The sequence below is a fragment of the Suricata suricatta genome, chromosome 6 (genome assembly GCF_006229205.1).
Source record: "Suricata suricatta isolate VVHF042 chromosome 6, meerkat_22Aug2017_6uvM2_HiC, whole genome shotgun sequence".
Taxonomy (NCBI): domain Eukaryota; kingdom Metazoa; phylum Chordata; class Mammalia; order Carnivora; family Herpestidae; genus Suricata; species Suricata suricatta.
In genome coordinates, this window is record NC_043705.1 from 49,538,418 (window position 1) to 49,550,193 (window position 11,776).

Sequence of the window (11,776 nt, forward strand, 5' to 3'; positions counted from 1 at the left end):
AATGATATTTCTCTGTTTTAATTTCCATTTACTACAATATTTGTACTTTTTTTATGTTGCCAATAAAATGTAAAACAATTGAATTCATAGAATCAAATGGTAAAGGATAAACTGAAAACATCTGACATTGCTGGAATGGAGAAAACAGTGAAAGTGAACCCAGAAGCTGAGACCGTGTCTAAGTAAGTATTTAGGAAGTAGCATAAAAGTAGTAGCTCATAGGAACAGGTGTAATAACATATGTACTGGATAATGTCTGAATTTTATTTTCATCAGTATACTTAAGTCTTCTTTTAACTATAGGTGTGTTGAAACATTTTAATAGTGTTCTTTGTGCTACCGGAGAAATAAGATGTGATAAAGATCCATTGAGTTAGCAATTACATTTCTTCTTCAGTTTATTAACAAGATTTTAACCAAGTGTTGATAGATGTATTAATGGTTAAGATACATGTTTCTTGATAATTTTATTTATAGCAGGAAGTTTCCAAGGGGAATATTAACTTGGAATGCAGATTCAGAGTAGGCCTTGGTCTAATATGCATCTGAAGTATTATATTCTGGACTGTACATTTATGCCATAATCTGTGTCCAGTGCCCTGGAAGTGTACATTACATACAAACTAGTTTTTTGTTTGTTTGTTTTTTAGAGCGAGAGAGAGTGCACGCTTGTGTGTGTGCAAGCTCAGGAGGGCCAGATACAGAGGGAGAGAACCCCAAGCAGGATGCACATTGTTAGTGCTCAGCTGATGTGGGGCTTGATCCTATATCAGTCCTACTACAAACTGTAGGATTAATACCTGAGCTTGAAATCAAGAGTTGAACACGTAACTGACTGAGCCACCCAGAGCCCCTATAAATTAGTATTCTTAGACGGGAATGGTATTACATGTCTGTCAGGTATAGGTTTTTCCACTTTTGTGATAGCATATTTTTTATTCAGGCTTCCACGATTATGTCTGTTCTAAAGCATTAAGGTGTAGAAATAGGAGTGTCTTTGAGGATGTTCTCAGGGATACTTGTAATTATTTTATATTCCAACTGGTTAACTTATTCATACCTAGGAGAAGGAAATACTGAAATAAATATGTGACTTCAGAATAACTATAATTTTATTCTTTTGTAGTTCTAGTTTGAGTGAAAAAATTGGTGTTCAGGATGATGATCAAACAAAGACTTTAAGACCAGCACGACTAATGAGGGGCCGATTGCAAAGGCCAAGGCCAAATATAGGTAAAGCTGCTGAAAGAAAAGAAATTCTTACATCACAGGAAAAAACTGAGGCCAATGTAAAAAAGAATGAAAGTGAATCCTGTGTTGCTAGAGATGTAAGTATTCAGATTCTTTGCAATTTTTTTGTTAAACAAGTTTTTAAGCCTCCTTTTACCCCCACCTTAAACCCTAAGACTGTACAGTTGGATACATTGTTTATTAAATTTAACACAAAGCCATTTAACTCTCTGCAATCCACATTTTGAGCATTTACATAATGCAGCATGTTTGACTTGCCTCCCCCATCACGCAGGTGTTTGAATTATACTTCCTTTTTGAAAATATGACTAGCGATGTGAATTTTAACTCTGACTTAAACAGAGTAAAATATTAAAAGCTTCCTACTAAAGTATCTCAAGAACAAAAGATTATTAATTTTGAGTTATGTATACAATAATTAGTCTTGTGATAAGGATAAGAGTTAAGATCCTAGTTTGAGATTTGAATTTCTTTTGTTATAAATCTAAACGTCTATACTGTAATAATAATAATCAGGACATAGATCCTAGGGAGTAATTCTAACAGATAAGAATCAAGTGCAGTAACTTGCTTTCTAATTAGGAGGAAAAGAATGGGGGCTTTGAGATGAGTTAGAAGGTGTAGCTTATGAAGTTTTTTAAGCTATCTAAAGAAAAAACATTAAAAACTGTCCCTTGAATGTCATTTTATAATTTTGAAATGTTTATCATTCTCCTTGTACTCAAATCAGACAAAATTTTCAGTGCAGTTTTTTATAGATGGGTATTTCATTATGAACCCTTTAAAATGTTTTGTTATTAAGAGTCCTGGACGCGTAGAAGATCAGTCATGTAAAAAATTTGAGTTTGAAGACATCACATCACAGCCTGAGAAAGAAGATAATATTTTTCAAATGAATGTTAATGAATGTTTAAGGTAAATATCATCTTACTGGTTATGTAATCTTTGAATTTTTTTAAAGTGTTTTTTTTTAAGAAAAAATTTTTAATGTTTTATTTATTATTGATACAGAGAGAGAGCATGAAAAGGGGAGGGGCAGAGAGAGGGAGACAAAATCGGAAGCAGGCTCCAGGCTCCGAGCTGTCAGCACAGAGCCCGACACGTGGCTCAAACCTGTGAGCGTGAGATCATGACCTGAGCCAAAGTCAGAAGCTAACTGACTGAGCCACCCAGGCGCCCCAATCTTTGATTTTTTTAATAAAGTTTTAGAAATATTTAATCTGTTTTTAAAAACAAAAGCAAACGAGACTGATTGTAATCTGTGTATCAAATTGCTTAATACTTACAAATATAAACTTATCTTTCAGGTTAATTCATGTCATAGTTTTCATGTCATTTTCTCAGTTATTGGTGATTTGATGAGTTGTTTACTCATAAATTAGCCCTTGGGTTAACATGATTGGCAGTATCACTTAACATCCATATTAGATTAAATGTGTATGTCCAAATATGAAATGGAATTTATTTTCTTATATTTGTTTCTTTGGATTATACTGAACCATATACAGCCTTTGTTTAAGGTTCACATACATTTTATATAAAACCCATATGTAGAAGCCTATACTTCTAGCCACTGCTTTTTCCCCTCTGGAAGGTACCAAGCAAAATCAGTGAAATTGCTTGTATACTTCATAAAATGTTTTCCCTTTAGAAATATTCAATGTACACAAAAGTAGCAAGGACAGAATATCTTCTGATATTAGATAATAATGTCTACCATCTAGTTTCAACTATTACTAATATTTTATCAATCTGTATGTTTAAAGTGTGGCCTTTCTCTCTGCTTGTTCATAGGATACTTGCATGTGGTAAGTATGAAATACTGGTCAGATCTGGCCATATAAATGTGTTGCTTAACTCTAATGACAAGGCATATATCTGGATATGGATAGTAGGGCAAAGAGGTAGGAATAGCAGACACCGATTGGCCTAGCTCCAAGTAGGAGAGTAGAGAGTCCTTCTGAATGATATAGATGACAGTTAGAGGGAGACTGTTCAGAGCCATTTGACTGCTAATCTAATTGACCTTATTTATAGATTCTCTTTGTATGTGTCTCTATATGAGTAGATATATTTATTTCAAAAATTTATAATTTTAAACCTGGTTTTCCCCCTTGTTTAATTTTTAAGTTTTACCCAGAGATTCTTGAGGCTTCCTTAATATTTTATTTTTTTGAGAATTCCTGGTGTTTCAGTAGTACTTTCTCAAGCATCCTTTCTTCATTTGGCAGTATGGTTCAAAATTTGATTGTGTCCCTTTTTTTTTTTTAGTACTAAAGAAGATAATAAAGTCCCAGTTTTGAAGACTAGATTTCAGAAACCAAAGCCAAATATAGGAAGAGGAACTAGGAGAAGAGACATTTTTTCAAAGGAAGAGGTATCAGAGGAGATGGATGCCTCTGGACAGTTCACACCAGCTTTGGGAGAGATTAGGAGAGTGGAAGAAACCTTACCAAGGGAGAAGGTATCAGTGGAGGCTAATTGTACTGAGGAAACAGCGTCATATTTTAAAAAAACTAGGAGACGGGACGTCTCTCCCATACAGAAGATATCCGAAACGACTGACAACACTGTGGAAATGGAGACAGATTCGAAAGAAACTGGAGGAGAGGTTTCCCTAAGGGAGAATATGTCAGAGGTATCTGATGTCATTGAGGAAAGAGTGACAGATTTGAAAGAAACTGGAAGAGAGGTTTCCCTAAAGGACACTATATCAGAGGTATCTGATGTCACTGAAGAAAGAGTGACAGATTTGGAAGACACTAGAAGAAGAGAAATATCCCTACAGGAAGATGCCCCAGAGGAGGTCAGCACTACAGATGAAGTAGAAACAGGTTTGAAAGAATCTAGAAGAGAGATTTCTGTAAGGGAGAATATAACAAAGGTGATTGATGCCGCTAAGGAGAAAGAGACATATGTGGAAGAAACTGAGGAAAGAGAAATAGACACACAAGGAAAGGCCTTACAGGTCAAGACTCCAGGTGAAATGGAGACAGACTGGCCAGAAATTGGAAAAGAAACTTCCCTGAGGGAAAAGGTACTAGTGGAGATCAGTGCCTTAGGGGAAAGCAAGAGTGATTTGAAAGAAACTGGAGAAAGAGAGCCTTCCCCGATGGAAAACATATTAGGAAAGACGACTGCTATTGAAGAAACAGAGGCAGATTTGAAAGAAACTGGACGAAGAATTTCCTTGAGGAAAAGCAGATCAGGGATTAGTGCTACTGAGGAAATGGCTACAGATTTGGAAGAACCTGGAGAAATGGACATTTCTCTAAGGGAACATGGAGCAGAGATCAGGACCTCACAACAAATGGAGACAGATTTAATGCAGAGTAATAGTGGTGGCTGCAGCACTGTGCCTGCACTGGATATTAAGGTATGTATTTTTCTGTTCTTTAGAAAAACTATTTTTAGGTGCTTTTTCAGAGAAAAATTATCAAAATAAAAACTGTGATTGCTCTTAAATCCCTCAAAATACAAAATCTCTGAAAGCTTAAAGTCTTCCCTACCCCCTAAATTCTGTTTTAAAACCTTAAAGAAACTATGTATCTTTAAAAAAAAATAACTTGAAAAAGATTTAGTTGTGGAGAAGTTGCCATTCTTACTGTCAATTAGAAGTTACTTTTATTTATTTATTTATTTTTAATTTTTATTTTTTAAAAAATTTTTTAATGTTTTATTTATTTTTGATACAGAGAGAGACAGAGCATGAGAGGGGGAGGGGCAGAGAGAGAAGGAGACACAGAACCAGAAGCAGGCTCCAGGCTCTGAGCTAGCTGTCAGCACAGAGCCTCACGCGGGGCTCGAACCCATGAACATGATATCTGAACTGAGCTGAAGCTGGAAGCTTAACCGACGGAGCCACCCAGGCACCCCGAAGTTACTTTTATTTTTTATAAAAACGTTTTTTTAGGGTAATTTATTTAGAGAGAGAGGCTAGTTTTTTTTTGTTGTTGTTCTTTGTCTTTTTTTTTAAGTATGGAAGCTCAAGTCTAAGATGTAGATTTTTTTTAAAGCTTTATGAAAAACAAAAACTCTTTTTGCATTCCATAAAAATTGACAGAAAAGCACCTGGCCAGAGCAGTTGGTCAGCAGGCCTCACCCCTACCCTGTGGTCTCATGGGACAGGGGCCAGTCTGTGCAGGACGACGCTGAGGATCACCCGCTTTCTCCCAGAACTGTTTCCTCCCCCCTTCCACCAACCCCAACCCCAAGCAGTTCCCAAACACATGTGGACTCAGATTTCCAGTTTTCCTTCTCTTTCACACACCACAGTTAGTTCATAAGATTTTTTTGTTTTACGTTTTTTACACCAATGTAACAAAAAGGTGGGAAGGAAGAGGCGGCAGACAGACAATTTTATGCCTATAAATGGCGGGAGGGCGCAGACAGGGGGCCAGGGCAAACAGAAAACACATGGTCTCTGTGGAAATATGGAGAGTTTTGATAGCAAAACTTGGGAAGTAGGCCTTAGAGTTGGGGAGGGGGCAGAGAGAGAATCCTAGCAGGCTCTGAGCTGTCATTGCAGAGACTGACTCAGGCTCCATCCCCCCAAACCTTGAAATCATCACCTGAGCCGCAAAGAGTCAGATGTCTAACCAACTGAGCCACCCATATGCCCCTGCAATTATTCTTTTATTTAAAAAAATTTTTTTAATGTTTTTATTTTATATTTAAGAGAGAGAGGTGGAGCAGGGGAGGGGCAGAGAGACGGGAGACAGAATCTGAAGCCTGACACAGGGCTCGAACTCACAAGCAATGAGATCATAACCTGAGCCAAAGTTAGACACCAGGCACCCCTGAAGTTATTCTTTTACATAAAAGGAATATAGGGAATTGGACCGAATTAGTGCTAACTCTAGAATGAACATACATTGGAATTATTTCGTTTGGCCAAACCTTTCTCAATTTTTATTTCCTGACCTATTCTATTGTAAAAATTTCCTTTTATTAAAAGTTTGCAGTTGGGGTTCTCATCTGGCTCAGATGGTTGAGTATGTGACTCTTGATCTTGGGGTTGTGAGTTTGAATCCCAGATTGTGGGTGTAGAGGTCATTTAAACCTTTAAAAATAATAAGTTTCCTGTTACTCGAGGTTCATGCTTTTGTGACATTTTCCATTCATGCTGATTTACCGTGGATGATTTCCTTTGATCATTCCAACAGAACATTAGCAGTGAGGTACTATCCATGGTCCACACCCCTGAAGAAGAAAAAAGAAATTCTGAAAAGCAACTGTCAAGCCACTTGGATAGTTCGAAGACTTACTCGCAGACTTTGGAACCTGATAAAACAAAAGACCAGGGGATGCAGCCTCCAGATGCTCCAGAGCAGTTTTCAGATACTAATTTAAGGTACAAATGTATTGGTCTGTGTCCTTTTAAAGAAAAAGTATCTAAAGTTCTATTTTCAGATTCTATGAAACAAAGGTTTTAAAACACATCAGCTGTAGTGGAGTGTTACAGATTTTCAGCTAGTTTTGGGATGACTGGAGGTGAATTTTGACGTAATTGTGAATGTAGATTGAGAGAATTACATCAGAATTGTACGAACAAAATTCCTAAGTCACTGTGGGTTGTGACAACCTGTGTTTCCTCTTTGCAAAGATGGTATTCATAGGCCTGTACCTGGATTGCACGCCTCCTGGTTTTCAAGGTCTACCATATAGTTCTATTTGTGTTCCTGTAAAGAACTGGAATTAATATTTCCTGCCAGTTTCTAAAGTTGTCGTAAGACTTTGCTCTCATTGCCCCTTCATCTCATTCTCAAGTTTGCTCATTCTTACTCCAAAAGGAAATCTCTTCCTCAAGAACAGAAGCCATTCGAAGTTAAGCCAGCACCCTTTGTGAGAAGTCGATTCAAAAGACCAAAACCAAACTTAGCAAGAGCAACTTTAAAGAGAGAGACCAAAGAAGCAGGAAAATGTATACCTGGGAAGAAATTGGACACGGATAAAGCTGAGACTGGTGTGTTACAGCAGAGCAGTGAACAGATGAACACTCTCCCTTCCCAACATGTGAGTGCTGTGTAAGGTGGAGGGTTTTTGTTCTAGCTGTTACTCTTACTGAAGTAAAGCAACTGGGATTAACATTTCACGAATCTTGTCTCTTGCAATTTCTGTTGCATGTGATATTAGGGTTGCTATACTTAATATGCCTCATTATTCCATGGATTTTTTGTGAGAATCTTGAGTCTTTCATGATGGGCAAGTGTGTCATGGGAATGAATTTAAGGAGATTGGGCTCCCAAGTTCTGACCTTCATTCATTATGTGACCATAGCCAAATGATGCAGTTCATTTCTTCATAGGAAAAATGAGATTGATAGTCATTCCTTATTTCATTCTCTTGTGAAGGGTGAAATACAAAGTTAAAAGCTTGATAGGAGTTAAAGGAGATATTTAATTTACTTTGTTAACGTGGTCCATAACAAATTAAGAATGTGTGATACAACATCAGAAACTTTGAAATGAAATGTTAACACTCATTAGTTAAGTGTTCTAGACATAAAAGTAGTTTTTTGGCACTCAGATGGCAACAGGTACATGAGAAGATCCTTACCATCACTAATCATCAAGAAAATGCAATTCAAAACCACAACGAGGTATCACCTCACACCAGTCAGAATAACTAGTATCAAAACGACCAGAAATAACAAGTGTTGGCAAGGATATGGAGGGAAAGGAACCCTTGTACACTGTCGGTGGGAATGTAAATCAGTACAGCCAGTATGAAAAACAGTATGGAGGTTCCTCAAAAAATAAAAATAGATTTACCATGTGATTCACTAATTCTAGTACTAATTCCCCCAAAGAATATGAAAGCTCTAATTCCGAAAGATAAATGCGCCACTATGTTTTTCATAGCATTATTTACAATAGACTAGAGGAGAGCAACCACAGTGCCCAGCAGCAGATGAATGCATAAAGAAGACGTGTTTTATATATATATAAATCCATAATGGAGTATTCCTTGCCATTTACCGTAACATGGATGGACCTTTAAGTCCATTTTGCCAGGTAAAATACCATGCTGAGAGAACTAAGAGAAAGAGAAATACATATAATTTTACTTATGTGGATTCTAGAAAACGAAAACAGAAACAGACTCATAAAGACAGGGCAAACTCTTGTGGTTACTAGGAGAGAAGGGGTCAGGGAGATTGGCAAAATAGGAAAAGGGGATTAAGAGGTACAGACTTTCTGGGGCACCGTGCTGGCTCAGTTGGTAAACCATGCAACTCTTGATGTTGTAAGTTTGAACCCCATGCTGAGTGTGGAGATGACTTAAAATTTTTTAGAGGTGTAAACTTTCAGTCATAAGTCATGGAGCTAAAAAGTACAGCATAGGGAATATAGTTAATGGAGTGACTACACCTATTGGGTCAATATTGAGCAGTGTATGGAGTTGTTGAATCACTGTCTTGTACATCTAAAACTAGTAACATTGTATGTCACCTATTCTTCAATAATTAATAAAAAACCAGTTAACAAAAAAATAAAATGACAAGTACGCCTTGGTGGCTTAGTCATTTAAGCCGTGTGCTGACATCTCAGAGACGGGGGGCTACTTAGGATTCTGTGTCTCCTTCTCTCTCTTGTTCCTCTCTCCTGCTTGCTCTGTCTCTCTCTCTCTCAAAACAGACATTAGAAAAATTAAAAAATAAAGTAAAATGACAAAAAGTCCTTTTTTGAATTAAAATTCTTCTTTTATCTTTTAAAATAGCTTAGTTCTTACAGTGCTTAAAAATTTGTACTTTTCTTCCTGATCTTATAGTTTTAAAAGATGTACCTTTTTTATTGGTTATTTTATCTGATTACAAAAATTTCAAATTGAAAAGATATGTAATAACTGAGAGTCCTTTATAATACTCCATTTCTCCCTCCCAAGTTAATGAGATAGCTATTTTGGATATATCCAACTAGCCTTTTCTGTATAGATCCTTATTTATATAAATAATCAAATGTGTGGGTATTTTCATTGTTTGCAAAAATGGCATTATAATGTCTTCTCATTTTTGTACTTAACACAGTAAAACATTTTTGGATCATAATTTAGAAATTTATCTTCTAAATGGCTCAGCACTGTTGCATTATAAACAGATTATAATATATTCATTACCCTACTGATAGGCTCGTCTTATTTCCTGTTTTTTGTTTTCTTGCTTTTCTGGAGGCCTATTAAATTGCTATAGTAAGTGTCCTTATACATAATTTTCTAGATACTTCCTTGAATATTTTTATAAGATATGTTTCTAGAAGTAGAATTTCTGGGAATTAAAATTTTTGGTAGGTAGTGTTTCCTCTGCAGAAACTTGACCAATTTATTTTGCTTAGTAGTGTATGAAAGTTCCTATTTCTCTGTACTTTTACCGTACCCTTGATATAGTTTTTATTATCTGCCTTCTAGGATGTTGCGTCCCTAATCACATCAGGAGAAAAAGACAAATCAGGTCACAGGCAGGAGGAGGTTGTGATGATACCATGTATACAGACTGAAAAGGACGTTACACCTTCAAGCTCTTACGGTCCTCAAGAGGAGTCTCAGCCTGTGCAAGCCCAGGAAAAGGAATCAGTTGTTTCTTCTATGGGGTAAACAGTGATAGTTCTTTGAAAATCTAAAATATTAAAAAGGAAAAGAAATCTAAAATAGAATTCAAGTATTTCTTCATTGTTATTGAGATGTTAATGTATTTTCAAAATTAATACCAAGAATACTTGGTTTATTTTTATTCATATGTTAGACTGCCTAAAACAGAAAATCACGTTGAATTCTACAAATCCTAATGCTTGACTGCTTATTATATTCACTATTAGCTGCTTAAGGTTTTATACAAAGCATTCTATTAAACACACGTGTATAAGGTTTATATTATCTTCTTAAAAATTGTGGTAAAAGACAACATTTAGTATTTTAATCATTTTTTAATGACGTTAAATCTAATGACGTTAAGGACATTCACTTTGTTTTAAAATCTTTGTCACATCTGTCTCTAGAACTTTTTCATGTTCCCAAGATGAAACTCTGTGTACCCATTAACAAGACCTCTCCATCCCCACCTCTTCCATTCCCTGGCAACTACCGTTGTAGTTTATCTGTCTGTAAGTTTCAGTCTTCTGGGTACCTTCTATAAGTTCATTACCTTGTGAGAAGTAAAATCACTTTTTTTAAATAAAAGAAGCTGTATCATCAGAAAATAATTAGACTTTTCTCTAATGTTACAAAAAGTTTTAGGGGCACCTGGGTGACTCAGTCGGTAAGTGTCCGACTTCAGCTCAGGTCATGATCTCACAGTTTGTGGGTTTGAGCCCTCATCGGGCTCTGTGCTGACAACTGGAGCCTGTTTCAGATTCTGTGTCTCCCTCTCTCTTTGCCCCTCCCCGACTAGTGCTCTGTTTCTCTCTGTATCAATAATATATAAACATTAAAAAATTTAAAAAAACCAAAAAGTTTTATAGTTTATTAGAGGAGATTCAAATTTGTATTTTTACATAGTTTTCATCTTTTTACAGTTCAATTCTCTCTCTTTGTCCCTGTCTTCTTTTCTAGGGCTGATAATATAAACACTTCCCAGCAAGAAACAAAGGAAAGTGTTATCCCAACCGTTCGAACAGTAAGGGGCCGACTTCAAAGACCCAGACCAAACATAAGAAAGACTGGACAGAGGCACATCGACAAAGGTGAAGTCAAAGGCATAATTGAGGAAGAAAGAACAGTAGTACAGAAAGATGAAACTAAAAAACTCTCGACTATGGTGAGTTGTTATGTAATTAAATTGAACTTTTTAATGCATATTAAAATATAAAATGATAGCTCAGACTTGACTTAGAGTACAGGCATCTGACAGTCTAATCAATGAATATGTAACATATACCTCGTACTGTTCCAGATTTACTAGTCTGGATTTTTTTAAGTGAAAATGGATATATATTTTTTTCCTAGTAAATGAATTGTGAACATGTTCCATCAGTATAAAATAACATAATGCCTGTTGCAGTCCTGTCACCCTGACATAACCACCGAAAACCTTAGGACACGTCTTCCTGGGTATATCTCCATGCATGCATGTGTGTACACTTACCTAATTTTAAATAATAAAATCATCAGGGTGCCTAGATGGCCCCGTTGGTAGAGCATGTGACTCTTGATCAGGCGATGTAAGTTCTAGCCCCACAGTGGGTGTAGAGATTACTTAAAAATAAAATAAAATAAAAGTTTTATTAAATTATAAAATCACTGTGTACATGCTATTTTTGTGACATTTTACTTAATAGGGTGACTTTTTGTGTCAAGAAATATGGAGGTACATCATTTTTCACTGCTGCGTGACATCTGCTGTTTGGATTAAAGTTTAACCAATTTCTTATTGATGCATCTTTTGAGATGAATCTAAGTAGTGTGATGCCCTTTTCTTTTCTTTTTTTTTTAATTTATAATAGTTTGTTGTCAAATTGGTTTCCATATAACACCCAGTGCTTCTCCCCACAAGTGCCCTCCTGCATCACCACCACCCCCTTCTCTCCCTCCC

At 36.2% G+C, this 11,776-nt stretch overlaps 1 protein-coding gene across 4 annotated transcripts in view; it reads left to right on the plus strand.

The window, feature by feature from the left end:
• BDP1 (B double prime 1, subunit of RNA polymerase III transcription initiation factor IIIB) overlaps positions 1 to 11,776 on the plus strand; it is a 92,225-nt gene that overhangs the window by 39,940 nt on the left and 40,509 nt on the right. For all 4 annotated transcript variants that reach the window (XM_029942403.1, XM_029942402.1, XM_029942404.1 and 1 more), the window contains exons 14-21: positions 91 to 182; positions 1,127 to 1,328; positions 2,054 to 2,166; positions 3,523 to 4,627; positions 6,417 to 6,604; positions 7,044 to 7,266; positions 9,658 to 9,839; positions 10,798 to 11,002. In XM_029942403.1, the coding sequence (XP_029798263.1) occupies positions 91 to 182; positions 1,127 to 1,328; positions 2,054 to 2,166; positions 3,523 to 4,627; positions 6,417 to 6,604; positions 7,044 to 7,266; positions 9,658 to 9,839; positions 10,798 to 11,002 (2,310 nt within the window). The remainder of the gene's footprint in view (positions 1 to 90; positions 183 to 1,126; positions 1,329 to 2,053; positions 2,167 to 3,522; positions 4,628 to 6,416; positions 6,605 to 7,043; positions 7,267 to 9,657; positions 9,840 to 10,797; positions 11,003 to 11,776) is intronic.